We start from the raw sequence: 16,416 nt of genomic DNA, 5'->3' as shown, positions 1-16,416 counted from the left end.
AATGGACTTAAGAGTGGTTCAAAGCACTCATTGTAACGTTGCTGCTGATGCTGACAATGATGAAGACGATGATGATGGAATGAAGAACCCAAGTGCAAATGTATTAATAAACGTGAAAACCAAAAACCCTAACTATAAATGTGAAACATAAACATGAACTTGAATAGTTTTGACTAAATTTTGCCATAAACACGCCACGCCACGCCACGCCACGCCACGCCACGCCACGCCACGCCACGCCACGCCACGCCACGCCACGCCACGAACATTACCAAACATAATACCTGACAAGGGACAATGGAAAACATGAGGGCTTAAATACTAGACATGGGAGAACACATGACAAAGATGACCAATGAACAGACAGAACTCTAAACAAGATAATCAAACAATCAACCAATGAAAACAAGACACAAGAACATGGAGGGAAACCGGAATCACATGACTAGGGAACACATGACATGAAACAGGAACTAGGAAAATAAACTTTTCAAAATAAAAGACATGAAAAACATGAATTAACAAAATACACATGACACTCGTTAATTTACAAACGTTTTTACTTAGATAACGATGCTTTTGGGAAATGCACCGTAGAGATTAAGTACTACTTAAGTGCTACTAACGTTCTTCTTAGTGCTTCGGGAAACCCAGCCAACACCTGTGAAAAGCAGGAGGACTGAAATGTCTCTAATAATAATGTTTATTGCAATATCTCTTATTTTAATTTATTGTATTTATTTCTATGACCATTTAATTTTTCATTATGTAACAGGGTCAGAAAGATGCTTCCACTTGCTTTACTTATTTTGTGTATGACCCTTTAATTATGTTTACGGTACGGTTTCAAATCTTCTGAGTGCTTAATCCAGTTCAGTATACACAGAGTTTGATTATTTTGGGGGTGGACTGCAAAATATTTAGAAACCTGTAATTGTAATCTAGATTATTTATTTGATTAATTGTGCAGCCCCAAGTACAATTTTGGATTCCAGTATTTCCTGTCAGATTCCAGATGTTGTCACTACTGGCCTGTAATTAAGAGCAGGAACATGAGTAAGAACTATTTAACTTCTTCCTCCTCATTATGGGAGTTGAATAATATATATTAATGTAAGTTTTAAAAAACATTCTATATCAGTCTACTCCACAGTAGTCATCACTACTGTAGCTGATTCAAGATCAACCTTCCTATCCCGACTCACTATCAGACTGCTGCTCTCTGTTTACTGCCCTCTTGCGGTGGCTTGGTGTCACTGCAATGATGCTGTATTCAAATTGGTCTTTGTTACCATTGAAGGGATATCTATGACACCACTCGATTGACTGAGATTCTGTGCGTTTCTGTGGCTGTGGAATTTGAGTTTTAACACATGAACAATCAGGACTGTCACAGAGCTCAGCTCATTCCTGCAGGATAGAAAAAGTTGTAGTCAGACACACAAAGAGAAAGTGACCACCCCTAATATTAAAGTACCTTCTTAATTACAGATATAAAGAGATATTTGTGTGTGAGCATGTGTGTTTGGGTGTGTGGAGGGGGTGACGGGCTGCACAATGTCCTTGGGGCAACATTCACCTCTTCTCCTCAGCCAGTGCCCCGGAGATCCTGGCTGTCAGGTCTCATAGCATGAGCAGCCCACAGAGACCAGCCCTGCCAGGCTGGGAGGAGGGGGCAGTCTGGGAGCATGGCATTCTGGGAGGTGCGGTTTTCCCTGGGTGGCCTTTTCCCTCTGTGCAGCCTAAGGGGGCAGAAAAGGAGGTGGTCCTGCCATTCCTACTGCTCGATCACCCTCTATGTGTGAAGGTCGCACACAAAAAAGCCTACAGGAGAAGAGAGCAAGAGAAAAAAGGGAGAGGAGGGAAAGGGGACAGGGACAGAGAAAGTAGGAGACTGGAAAAGAGAGAGAAAAGGGAAGTAGAGTAAATAATACATTTTATGAGATCAGATTTTATAGTAAATACCTAGAAAATACAGAAATTATCTTGTTTCCAGCAAGGAAAATTAAAGGGACAGACTAATATTATTTTAAAGGGACAGACCCAAAAAAATTAAATTCTGTCATCATTTATTCACCCTCATGTTGTTCCAAATCCATTGTATTTTTTTTTTTTTTTTTTTTTTTTTTCTTTTCTTCTTGGGACACAAAAGAAGAGCCTCAGTCACCTTTCACTTTCATTGTATTGAAAAAAAAAAATGGTGTTCCATGGAAGATGGAAAGTCATACAGGTTTGGAACAAGATGGTGGTGAATAAATGATGACAGACTTTTAATTTTTGGGTGAACGATTCCTTTAACTTTTTACTAAACTTGCTGAGTGAACTGAGAATATTTACCCACCATAAATATTTATTACTGGCCATGAGATTTTTTTTTTTTTTTTTTTTTTTAAATAAAAAATACATAATAAATACATATTAAAATACATACACATAAAAATACTTATACATATTTTTGTTTTTCCATTATTTGTGACAAACAGCACAGGCTGTTTCTTTCATTGGGTCACTATATCAAGATATACGATATGAGACAGTCTCCAAATGTGAAGCTTATAATTTTATAAAAGCACTTTCATTAATTCTCTGTTAAAACCTGTGTATTACTTCAGTTGTAAAGTTGTTTAAATAATCATTTTTATGGTAGTTTAGGGTTTCACAGTTTATGGCATTACGTCATCATGGCTACGAAGTTGTAAAATTGTATATAGCTTTACACAGAAAAGGTTAGTAAGCAATTTTATCACACTAAAATCATGTTAACAAGCACATTGTTTATGTCTTGTGACTATACCTTTGAATCAGTAAGTATTTCAATGTTTATGGATTGGCTCCATTCACTTCCATTATAATTGCCTCACTGGAACACAGATATTTGCTTTTTTTAAATAATAGGAGGGATAAGTCTAAATTATTTTTTGCCACAAAAGCTGACAACTGAGATTAACTTGTATTGAACCCTGAATATTTCTTTAAAAGATGTTCAGATCAAGAGATGTTTTTGTTTGATATAAATCACTTGCATCACATCACTGAGGGTCTGACTATCGTTTTAAATTAAATTTAAATAATGTATTATGTTGCAGTTCCTAAGCTAGCAGCCATTTATCAAGTAACTGCATTTTATTTAATCACCAAATCCAATTTTTACTCATATTTGGCACTAGGCGAGTGTTCATTTTGGGTACTACTGTGAAAATCAAATTCACAAACTCTTGCATTTGTGTCACAGTAACTATTGTGTTCAGCCTGTACTCCTCCAGTTGTTTACTCTTTCCCAAAATGTTTCTTGACTGCTCTCCTCTCTCCATTTTGATTGTCAGATTGCGGAGACCTACGCATTTCTTCCACGTGAGGCAGTGACCCGTTTTCTGATGAGTTGTGGAGAATGCCAGAAAAGGATGCATATCAAATCCTGCACGGCAGAGTTCAAAGGTCAGACCCCTTCCCCGCAATTTAATCTCTGTATTTGTAATTTTTTATCATTTTGAACCTTACACATCTATATGTAAAATTTAAAAAGCCTTTTCCCTGCTGAGTATATTGGTTGTTTTTGATCATTTTATCATTAATTAAAGTTTTTGAAGTGTGTCCCCCTGTAGCAGTAATTAGGAAGACAACATTTCCAAAATTCTTCATTAAAATCACACTCTTTATGACGAGACACAGAGGCAAGACTAAAACTCTAGAGTTCTACAAGCCAATTGTAATTAATGAATTACAAACTTACCCACGCACTTCCCACAGTAAACATCAGATTTACAAAAAGGAGAAATCACAAATAACACCTGAGGAAAAATGCAAACAATCCCTTAGGACACAACATAGCAGACTGTCCCGTGTGATTTAACAAGCAGTTCAACTTCAGATATGCCTTCTGACTGGATATTAGCATCATTATATAATTCAGACACATTACTGCTGTTAAAAATGAAACTTTTTCACAGGGATTCATGATTATCATAGTGCTTTTATGATTTATAATATCAACAGTACAGCAATAATTCTTCATTGCCCTTCCCTGAAGTAGAATCAGAGGGGATGGTAGAGACTGGATCGTTTTCCCACTGCGGAGATATTACACTCCATATGATATAAGTCAGATGTCTGCACAGACATGACGTCTGTCTGCCATTAGTCACAGACTGATGTGACTAATTCACTCTCAGCCACAGTTAAGCTTGATTTCCTCCCATGCACATGAAGACTGGCATGTGGGGGAGAGCTGATTTGCGACATTTGTACAGCACATATTGAATGTTAAACAAACTTTGAACAGGGAATTAGTTGATCAGCTCCTGCCTACGGGGGGTTCTGAAGGGTTGTGGCCTGCCTGCTCTCCAATGCATTTTATAGAATAAGATTTACTATTAAAATGTTCGCTGTTCAGACTGCATAATGGCTGGGAACCCTGTAGAGTCAGAAGATCTGTGTCCAAACAAAAGCCTGTCTCCATTTATTGTGTTTGATTTTAACAAAGACCCGAGGGTTTTTTTTGACATGCTCTATTGGAGCTCTGACTCAAGAGTGCCTTCTAGAGGACTTAACTGTGTAATGTACCCTGGTCAAGATACTATTGAATGGGACAAAATTTGCCTTACAAATAAATCCACCTATCATATGAATGAAAGGAGGCTAATGGATTCCATAGCTAAAATATTTACAAGTAATATGCAGCATATGTGTTTGGTAGCACAAAAACATAATTCAGTACTTGTTATTTTACTTTATTTTATTGAATTTGATCACATCAATGAAAGTGCTACCAAACACAATGAAATAGGTTTTATTTTATTTTAATTGTATTTTTTTTTATTATTATTATTATTTTGTTATCACATCAATGAAAGTGCTACCAAACACAATTCAGTTGTTTTTATCACATTAATGTAAGTGCTACCTTAACACAATAAAATACTATTTTATTTTATTTATTTTTATATTTTATCACATCAATTAGATTATGCTCATTCATTCTTTAAACAAATCTTTATAGGAAATAGAAAATTCAAAAATAATTATCCCTGTCCTTTTTTTATGGTTTTGTTCTTAACTTTTCAATGGAAAATGTTGCCTTTTTTTTTTTTGTTGTTGTAGTTTTTTTTTGCCTTAGGTCAGTTTGATAAAAAAAGAAAAAAAAAGAAAAAAGAAAAAAAAAGATTATTCTTGATTAATGACTTAAGTGTAAAACAACTTTTGTTTCCCACCCTCAGAGAATGACCGTCCTACCTCCTTGGTGCCAGACCTCATTGATTACAACATGCCTCTCACTGCCACCTATCTAAAACAAATGAAACTACAGTGCATGACTACCAATGAGCAGGTAAGTGAAAAAAAAAAAAGCAAGAGTGTGAGAGAAACAAAAAAGAGCATGAGAGAGAGAGAGAGAGAGAGAGGCAATCAATTTTGAAGGAGTGCATTATCTAACAGTACATCAAAGTTGTTAGTTTGGAGCATGTATTGCATTTAAATTGATTTTGCTCAATGTTTGCTTAAAGCTACAAAAGCTGATTCTTACTGATTATTTTAGATTAACCAAATTATAATTTAGCATGGTAACATCATGCTAAATTTGCCTTAGCATCTGGGAAAGGAATTAAATGTAAAATTCATCCAGCTCCAAGAAACTGCAGCAAGGACTCTGTTGCAATATGTGGTTGTCAAGGAAAACTCTTATAGACGTGGTTGCCTCAGTAACAGTATATGTGGATGCCTGGAATAGCAAGAGTTGGATGTGTCTATGGGTCACTGTGCTATATAAATGGGGTGATGTTAAATACATACTTGTGAAAGACAGTTCCTTGTAGCACCGAATAAAATTATACATAGAAAAATGTATGGAATTATATAGCTTGAGCCTTGACCTAAAGAGCATGTATGTAGAATATGCTTGTACAGTATAAGGAAGACCAGGATGCACCAGAATACATTAACATAATTGGGTCAAAGGTATCTACAGCTAACTAAAAAGTTATCAAAATTATTTTCACTCGTCTGCATCTCAGAAAAAAGATATTATAGAAAAAATGACATCTTAGTTAGGAAAGCCTGCTAAGGTTGCATTCAGTGTGTAAAACAACCAAAGATAAGTCTAAAGGGTATTTGTAACCGTGTACAGTACCTGTGACTCGCTGCATTGTCCTTGTCCCCTGCTTCATAGAATTTGGCCTCAGGTTAGAGACCTCCACTGAGCTGAAGAACCAGGAATCCTGGTTTTAGTTGTTTCTGTGGGCAAGAGCATGTGGTAAGACCAAATATGTGTTTGGGAGCACAGATCTTTTTTTAGCTTTATTCAATATTTTATTTTATTTTATTTTGAGCCAGAACCCATTTTGCTAACAAGACAGAATAAAGAAGAATTTGTTTGTTTTGTTTTGTTGTTGGCTGGCAAATGTGTTTTGTTTTGTTTTGTTTTGTTTTGCTGCTTGGCTGGCAAATGTATTTGAATGGGCAATGCTTATCCAGTTCTTCACTGGGTACTAATTAACCCAGCGTGACCTATGATGTGGAAGACTTTTTGACCAAAGCACCTGACACACGCATACATTCTCCTCCCCCTTCACATCTGACACAACAGTTTTAATTAATGTTTCATCTTTGTGGTTTAAATAAACCATAATTATCACATATGACACACATCTTGAATTATTAGGTTTTAATATTAAAATATCAATTAACCATGTTTCAACAACATAACATCAAGCGATCTGCAGCTGTGCAGAGAAGGCGCTTTAAATTGACGCGTGAGTGAGCAGGACATTCCAATTTACAAATACATCTTGCTTTGATTCCTCGTTCCTCATTTCCTTTCCTTGCATCCTTTCCTCGTTTCCTTAGAGGGGGAAGCTAAGAAACGAGGAAAGGAAGCAAGGAAAGGAAACGAGGAAGCACTCCAGTTCTAGATAACTGTAGCAAATACTCCGAGGTACCACAGCTGCTGTGGATAAGAGGAGGTGTACTATAGGCCTGTTGGTAGAGGGTGCTTTTGTATAACTGTCTATTAAACAAAAACATTCTATGCAATTTACATTGAATCAATATTGGACTTGTGAGTTGGAAAGACTAAGAAAGAGCACAATTTTCAATGGCTGAGATTAGTATTGCTTGATTTAAACATTGGCGTATGTGTTTGTCTGTTGCATTGCCTCTCACTTAAAGTGATTTACACATGTAGGGCATGTTTGGGGATCAACATCCTTGTTAGCACTAGAACAACATTTCTACTAACCAGTCAGATTTTAGGGTTAGATTTAGGGCTGGGGTCAGGGGCTTGAACAGCATTCTTATCTCAACCTAATATTTCTCTCAGATTTTAGTGGTTTTATGGTTAGGGTTATTGAAAGGTTTGGCCTATGATTGTTTGATTGGAATGTTTTCTCCATCATCCTCTCACCCCCCCCTTTATTGTTTTATATGTGCCTCTGCATTGTTCTTTTCTCTTCTCTCTCTCTCTCTCTCTCTCTCTCTCTCTCTCTCTCTCTCTCTCTCTCTCATTTCTTTTTTTTATTTTATCCCCTTTTCTCACAATTTTGAATGCCCAATTCCCACTACTTAGTAGGTCCTCGTGGTGGCGTGGTTACTCACCTCAGTCGGTGTGGCGGAGTACAAGTCTCAGTTGCCTCCGCTTCTGAGACAGTCAGTCCGTGCATCTTTTCATATGGCTCGCTGTGCATGACCCCACGGAGACTCACAGCATGTGGAGGCTCATGCTACCCTCCGCGATCCACGTACAACTTACCACGCGCCCCATTGAGAGCGAGAACCCCTAATTGCAACCATGAGGAGGTTACCCCATGTGACTCTACCCTCCCTAGCAACCGGGCCAATTTTGTTGCTTAGGAGACCTGGCTGGAGTCACTCAGCACGCCCTGGATTCGAACTTGCGACTCCAGGGGTGGTAGTCAGCGTCAATACTCGCTGAGCTACCCAGGCCCATCACTCTCATTTCTTGTATTACCGATGCCCCACTAGGTACCTAATGGAGCCAACCCCACACGTCAACCTTCAAAACAAACCTCAGAGGAACTCATGAGGGCAATCCTGTGAATAAAATGTATCCATATTTATAGCATACAGATGTGTGTGTTTACACACACATCCATATTGGTTCACAGCTGTACAGGGCAGTGTGAAAGCACATTTACGAATGTACAGTACGCCTGTCGCAATCTGTGAAGTGCTTCAGAGAGATGCTGAAATCATGATGACTAGCACCTGTCACAGGGAGCCTATATAGAAGCTGAATGCTAAACTTGCAAACAGACTGACAGCTTCAGCACTGGGTGATCAGATTGTACAAATGAAAATCTCGGTGATATAAAAAAAGTCAGTCATAGGAATCCAGTTCATCATTACCATGGACTTACTTGGTCTTATCATGAGAAATCTGATTTTCCTTGATCTTTTGAAATGAAAGAGTCTGATATACTAAGTAAAAATACTGTAAGTCTGTGGTTCTCAACCAGTGGGCCGGGGCTCACTATGGGGCCTATATTATAACAATATAACTTGTTTAAATAATCGAAAAAATGCTAATACTACTAAAAATCAAGATGTACAACATGTAAAATGACATCAGCTCCATTCATCATCTAGTTTTATTGAAGAACATTCATTTCTTGAATCTTCTGGATTCACAAAATCGCAATTATTATTTGAATGCATTGACCTTCTTAGTTTCTGTTAATAAAGTTTAAAAACATGCAGCCTTGTCATAATTATGACAAATGGGGTTCTTGGAGTCAAAAAGGTTGAGAACTACTGCTGTATGTTTCAGAACTGAAAACTTCTGCCCCGTTTACTGCCCAATTCATGACCATTTATTGAAAATTAGCTGCACCACTGTTACTGTAAATCTAATTATTTGACCTTAGATTTTTGAAGGCAATTGGTTTGCATGTTTTTTCTTTTTTGTCATGAGCAATTTTTCCAATTCCAAACTCAAATCAACACAAACAGCACATGAAAACACGGAATCAACTTTCATCAATATGCCCCCCTCCCCCCACCCAACACACATCCCAGTGATCGGACACCAAATAACAACAGACACACATACAAGCAGACAGTCCAAACAAAATACTTACTGACATAAAAAAACACAAAAAATTACTTATCAGAAAAGAAAAAGGGTTCCACACATCAATCAATTACATACACTCAATTTAAACTGTCCCTCTCCACTGTTCCTCCCTGGCAACCCTCTAAGAAGGCCAAATAAGTGCCCCACTTCTTGTCAAAGGCATCCAAGCTGCCCAGCCGTCTATGCAACATCTTTTCAAAGGCAGCAACTCTGCCCAATTCGGTGCACCACTCATGAAATGAGGGCGCATCAGCTGATTTCCATCCCCCAAGAATCACATCCTGCTGATCATCACGCTGGTAAGGACCCAGTTGTTTATGTGTTTATTCCCTACATTAACACCTGCCCCATCATCCAAAATACAAAGTCTGGGGCAGAGTGAAATTTGAGTGCTCAGGATCTCACAGACATAACTCTGAACCCTCGACCAAAACTCTTGAATCTTAGTATAGTACCAAAAAACCTGGGTTATGTCCCCATCCTCCAACTGGCATCTCCAGCAAGTAGGTGTGTCTTTAAGGCCAAGCCTATACAATCTAGGGGGAGTCCAATAAAAACGATGCAGAATCTTAAATTGAATGAGGCACATCCTTGCATCCATAGACATAGACTTGACATTTTTAAAAATTCCTACCCCATTCTTCATCCTCCAGTACTAAATTCAAGTCTCTCTCCCATAACTTCTTAAGAGATGTTAAAACCCCGTCCCCTAGATTCTGAATTAGCCAGGAATAGTACACTGAAGCCTCATGACCCTTTCCAAAAGCCGCAAGTACCATCTCAAGAGTACCTGCCACTTTAGGGGGCTGCGTACTACACCCAAAGGTGGTATAAATTAGATGGCACAGCTGTAAGTACCTGAAGAATTGAGATCTGGGAATCCCAAACCGCTGTGTAATATTTTCAAAGGATCTCAATGCTCCATTTTCATACAGGTCACCCAGCATAGCAACTCCCTTCTCAATCCATTCTGTCCAGCAAAAAGGGGACTTGTTAATACACAATTTAGGGTTTAACCAAATACTTGCCGCAATGTTCAGGTAAATGTGTGAATTAACACGTGGGAAACTTTTGTCCACACTAACTGCATGTGCAAGATAACGGTATGTGTATTTACTTCTCCGGGCAGCTTGGTAGAAAGACTTTACAATAGCAAGATAGGGGCAAGGACCTCCTGTTCAATAAAGAGTTAGGGAGCAGCTCTCTCAGGCGGAAGTGACCAATGTGCCAAATGTCTGAGACCAAAAGCATAATAGTAAAACAAAATCTTGGGGAGACCTAACCCACCTTTGTCAATTGGCCTGTGTAACTTGTTAGAATGCATCTGAGGACATTTACCAATCCAGATAAAGGATTTAGCTATACAATCAAATTGTTTAAAATAAAAGAGGGTAACTTCAGTGGGGAGAGACTGTAAAGGTAGTTGAAGTTTGGAATACAATAAATTTTATAACATTAACCTTCTCAATCATAGATAAATGTAATGAAGCCCACCTGTCCACATCGATCGAAAACCTTTTTATTAAAGGGTCAAAATTAACTCTAATTAAATCACACAAATTTGCTGGGAATAAAATACCCAAATACTTAATGCCCTGTTTGGGCCACTGGAAGGCACCCAGCTGAAAAGCTGTTACTGGGCAGTACGCTGTCAGAGCCAAAGCTTCGGATTTAGACCAATTAACCCTGTATCCCGAGAATTTAGAAAAGGAATTGATAATTCTGTGGAGGCAAGGCATAGATCTAGTAGGGTCGGAGACAAATAATAAAATATCATCTGCGTAAAGCAAAAGCTTATGCGCAATACCTCCTGCCACCACCCCTGGAAAATCATCCTCCTTTCTTATCACGGCTGCTAACGGTTCCAGGGCAATACAGAACAATAATGGGGAAAGAGCGCAACCCTGCCGGGTGCCCCTATCCAGAGTAAAATAATCTGAAATTAATCAATTTGTTTGTACTGCCACTACCGGGTGTCTATAAAGTAACTTAATCCATCCAATAAAAGTATTCCCGAACCCGTATATTTCCAAAATCTTAAAAAGATAATCCCATTCTACCATATCAAATGCCGTTTCGCCGTCAAATGAGATGGCAGCGACCGGAGTCTGATCATTTGCCACTGACCACATGATATTGATCGAGCCTAATGTTATCAGAAGAGCGGCAGCCCCGAATAAACCCCACCTGATCTATATGTATAAGAGATGTCATAACTTTACTTAATCGGTTAGCCAAATTTTTTGACAATATTTTAATGTCTAGCTGGATCAGGGAAATTGGACGGTAACTCTTTGTCCTTTTTAAGAATCAGACTGATCCGGGCTTGTGTCATGGTTGGTGGAAGCTTTCCATTCTTTAATGATTCTGTATAAACTTCTAACAAAAGTGGATCCAGTTTTGTAGCATAAGATCTAAAAAAATTCAGCAGCAAAGCCATCTGGCCCCGGAGCCTTGCCTGTAGGCAGGGCCTTAATTACCTCATCAAGCTCCTCAAGATAATGTTTTTGCTCAGGCGTCAATTTAGGGAGTTCTAATGGTTCCATAAAGTTTCTAATATCTTCATCAGTAGACAAAGACATGAAACTATAAAGATCAAGATAGAAGTCTTTAAAAGCATTATTAATATCAATGGCTGAGGTAAATATTTCACCACCAGCAGATTTCACTGAGGGAATGGTAGAAAAAGACTCTCTCTGCTTTATATATCTAGCCAAAAGTTTTCCTGTTTTGTCCACCAAGTATGACTCTCTGTCTTGCCCTGAATAACCAAAACTCCACCTTCCGTGACAAAATAGTATTATATCTGTATTTCAATCAGGTCAATTCTCTGAGGCCATTAGATGATATTCAGCGCTTCAGCTCTGCTTTGGCACTTTTAATATTCCCTTCCAATTCCACGAGTTCTCATGCTTTGGATTTTTTGGTGAATGAAGCATACTGTATGATCCGGCCCCTAAGAACCACCTTAAGTGCCTCCCAAGCCATGCCCACAGAAAATACTGAGGACCAGTTGGTCTCCATATAAACATTGATTTCAGCCTTTAACATTTGTTGGAAATCAGGATTTTGCAAAAGGGATACATTAAAGCACCAACTATATGATTTCTTTTTCTCCATATGTGGCAACACTGCTAAACTCACCAGGGCGTGATCTGAGATTAAGATGCTTCCAATTGAGCAATCAACAACCGATGAAATGTGAGACATAGATAAAAAAATAAAAAAAAATCTATTCTAGAATAAATCTTATGGACTGATGAAAAAAATTTATAGTCTCTACCAGATGGGTTCAAAAGTCTCCAGATATCTGTAAGACCAAGATTTTTACACATCCTGTGAAGTGTCAGTGTTGCTCTAGGGGGCTTACACACATTTTTGCTTCACTATGATCAAGGACTGAATCCATCAAAAGATTAAAATTTCCTCCCAATATTATATCATGAGGGGTGTCAGCGGTTTGCAACATCCCTTCAAGATCTATAGAAAAGCCCTGATCATCATCGTTAGGTGTGTAAATATTAGCCAAAATCAACCTTTGCCCCTGAATTTCTGCTAAAACAATAATAACTCTTCCTAATTTATCTTTAATCTGTTTGAGACATTTGAATTGTAGATGCTTACTTATCAATATAATGACTCCCCCGCTCTTAATTGAGCCAGCACCAAAGAAAACATGTCCACCACATATCTTCCCAAATTTTCCAGCTTCCTGCGGAGAAAGATGCATTTCTTGAAGAAACACAATACCAAATTTCTTATGTTTATGAAAAGAAATAACCTTCTATGGTGGGGCGAAGGGCATGGCTGGGTCGTGATTCTGCACATCCGGCTTCTAATCAGCCTAATTAGGGGCCGGGTGTGCGGAATCATGACCCGGCCCTGCCCTCTACCCTGCCACACCTTCCTTCTTTTTATAGGGTGCCCCAACCCATTCACATTCCACGTGGAGAGAGACAATCCACTCATATTAACATTTGACCTTTTGACATGTTAGAAAAAATTGATTGTGTGTCAAAAATAAAGTTATAAAGACCACATTCCCCATTAGTGCAACAATCAAACCCCGAACTTCCCTGGGACCAAACAAACAGAAAAAAGGAAAACATGCGCATTAACCCCGCGCACGACAGCGCCAACTGGTGTCCATCCCTCTAAACTCAAACAGTCCATGTACACCTACAAGAGCCCCTGCAACAACTTTGCCATCAGATTGCTCAAGTCTGGTGCTTCTATACAAATTTTGTAAGACAGAATAACATAACAGATAATAATCTATAAAACAAACTCCCACCAATAGGCAGAATAAACACAAAGAACATGTAGGTTCATTCACAATACTGTATCGAAGGTGTGTTCCTCTGCAAGCTCCAGCCTCTAGCGGAACCAGCACAAAAAAACAAAAAAAAACCTGTTCAGTTTCCTCAGACAGTCAAACGAATGTTCAGTGAGCCGGCTGTCCATGAGTGCAGCAGATTACCTAATCCTTCCAATGTCCTGCAAAAAATACTCCACAAAACAAACTCCAGCCAATAGGATGCATAAACACAAGGAACATGCAGATTCATCCACAGCTGTCCTGAAAGAGTGTTAGTCCACAAAACAAGCTCCAGCCACAAGGCAGAACCAGCACAAAAAGAAACAAGAAAGGTGCCCAGCTTCCTCGGACGGTCAAGTGTATGTTCAGCAAGACAAGCCCACATGGAGTTACATGAGAAACACACCATGACTTCCTCAGTCCATTGATTTTATGAAAGACATCGCTTGTTGTGGGCGTGTAAATATTTTGCGGCCATCCTTAGTATCTATTCTCAGTTTGGCCAGAAACATCAGTGCAAAAGCGATCTTCCGTTGATGTAAGAGTTTCTTGCATTCCTTGAATCGATCACGTTTCTCTCTTGTCGAATTTGCAAAATCTGGGAACATGAAAATGCTGTGATTTTTTCCAAGAAAGCTTTCCTTTGCTCCTTGCCTCGCGCAACACAAGATCTTTATCGGATGATGTCAGAAATTTGGCCAGAATTGATTGGGGCCTGTCTCCCTCAGTGGATCTGCGAGCCGGGATTTCCAGCTTGTGGCCTATTATGTCGAGCAGACTCGGGAAGAGCTCGTGTAGGAATTTCACCATATCTTGACCTTCTTTATGCTCAGGAATTCCAACAATTTGGACATTGTTTCGCCGGCTACGATTCTCCAAATCCTCCAGTTTTTCCAAAACGCATTCCAAATCTGCCTGGGTCGCTAGCGGATTAGCAGCTAATTACCTCTCCGATGACTCCAGATAATCGATCTGTTTCTCAACATCCCCGATTCTTGTAACCAACTCAGAGAATTTCGTTTCCATCGCAGTAATCGATTGACGCACTACAGCAAGATCCTCTAAGTCAGCAACACCTTTCGTCAGCATCACAGACATGCTCGCCAGTTGCCGCTGGATTTCTCCCACCGCACCGTCCAAACCGAGTCCCTGATCTGTGGCCTTATCTGAGGTGTCAGCTTGAGCATGTAAGTGTCTTTTAATATCTCCAGAGCCCGAGGGTTTTTGAATTCTTTGCCATGTTGACTTCATAGTACAGATATGTAGCAGGGTGTATCGAATCTCACCAGTTTATGACATAAAAATAATTAAAAACTAGCAAAGTGCGCAGAGCTCGCCGTTTACACGTCCGCTCCTTGCATGGCGTCACGTGGAACCCAGTTTGCAAGTAAACATACTTATTTGGCTCAAATGAACTGAACTTAATTTTTTAAGTAATGTTAACTAATTACAAGTAAACTTAACTCATCTGTGACTAAAGTATCATTGTTTTTAATTATTTAAATTGAGTTATAGCATGTCTTATACAGTATAAGAGAAATTATGACTGGAATCTTGGTTAGCCATATGGCACATTGGATTCTCCTCAGTACTTATTAGTGCACAAAAATCTGCACTTTTGTAAAGTACAATTGAGAAAGAAGAATGGCTTAAATTGACAGATTCCAGGTTCACCAGAGGTAACACTAATCACCCTTAATGGTGACTTCACACAAAAAACAATTGTCATAAGAATTAAAACTTAATAAAATTTTTAATAACAATTATTATATTTCAACATAAGTTCCCTTGTCTTGACCAAACATACATCATTTATTCAAGCACAAAGGCTTAAGGGTATTCCACACAGCTGTTATATTCGGAGTGAGTAGTACTTGAAGCCAAAGTTTAAAGAGCGTATACATTTTAGTTATGATTCCAAAATGTGACATTTCAAGTACTGTTTAATTTGGACCACTTAAATGTTTCTATTAATGACAACTTTAGGGTTAAGAGAGAAATGGGCATTTATTTTAAACTAGTAAGAATAGTAAAAAATTAAGCCTTAGTTGAATAAACAATTTATTTTTACAGTTTAAGATAACTATTAATACTGTATTTACAGTATGCTCATTCTGAAATCCTTAGATTTCTGACATCAGAATTCAGTATACATTAACACGTCAATGACACATGTTGAACATTTAGTCACTGTGAGGTAATAGAAGTAGGATAGGTACTGTTATTCCTAAACACCAAAAGAATTAATGAGAAGAGCAGAATGTAAGAAAGTCTGTCAAAGTGTTCCTGGCTGTGTATAACACCTGCCGCTCTGCATAACCTTAAGAAAAATCCCAACGTTAGGAAAGATGGCTGAAATTAATTTTAATAAAGGTTCTGATCAGGCACAAACCTGTAGCCTGTGAGTAAGCACTGTTACTCATTTCACATTTAAAGAGGGAATTTCAAAAGAAATCTTAAAGGCAAAGCATCAAAAACAGCCCGTTTAATTCTAAGGGAGAGATAGAGGTGGTGGAAAGTGGTCATGAAAAAACAAATTATGACTTCTGTCGCAAAAAAAAAAAAAAACCTGACTTACATTATAAAGTTGACCTTGGGGGGGGGGGGGATTACATAAATATTATATGACCTCTTCAACATTAATCTACAGCAATACCAGATAAATCTAAAGTCTTATGTTAAATAAGATCATTTATGAGAGTTTTGATTAGTTAATATGTTTCTGTTAGCTGTGCAATGCTCAAAAGAGGAAGTGATTCTCTAACAAGGCAGGCAAGGAATGAGGAGCTAAACACAGCTTTTAATAAAACGAAGATGAACAAGGTAACTCAGAATAAAACTAAACAAAACACAGGGACCCAGGAACAGAACATGACAACACATGTAAAGACTGACAAAGAAACCAGGGGAAACAAGGGCTTAAATACACAAGGGAAAACAAGGGAACGAGGAACACCTGGGGAAACAATCAGGGGAAAACCAATAATAAAAGAAAACTACAAAGGACTACAAAACT

At 38.5% G+C, this 16,416-nt stretch overlaps 1 protein-coding gene across 2 annotated transcripts in view; it reads left to right on the top strand.

The window, feature by feature from the left end:
• Positions 1 to 16,416, top strand: part of LOC127415141 (nucleolar protein 4-like) — an 88,913-nt gene that overhangs the window by 55,814 nt on the left and 16,683 nt on the right. For both annotated transcript variants that reach the window (XM_051653725.1, XM_051653726.1), the window contains exons 3-4: positions 3,324 to 3,435; positions 5,214 to 5,323. In XM_051653725.1, the coding sequence (XP_051509685.1) occupies positions 3,324 to 3,435; positions 5,214 to 5,323 (222 nt within the window). The remainder of the gene's footprint in view (positions 1 to 3,323; positions 3,436 to 5,213; positions 5,324 to 16,416) is intronic.

This window comes from Myxocyprinus asiaticus, chromosome 24 (genome assembly GCF_019703515.2).
Source record: "Myxocyprinus asiaticus isolate MX2 ecotype Aquarium Trade chromosome 24, UBuf_Myxa_2, whole genome shotgun sequence".
Taxonomy (NCBI): Eukaryota; Metazoa; Chordata; class Actinopteri; order Cypriniformes; family Catostomidae; genus Myxocyprinus; species Myxocyprinus asiaticus.
The sequence above is the reverse complement of the archived record's forward strand: the minus strand, read 5'-3'. Positions and strand labels throughout refer to the sequence as shown.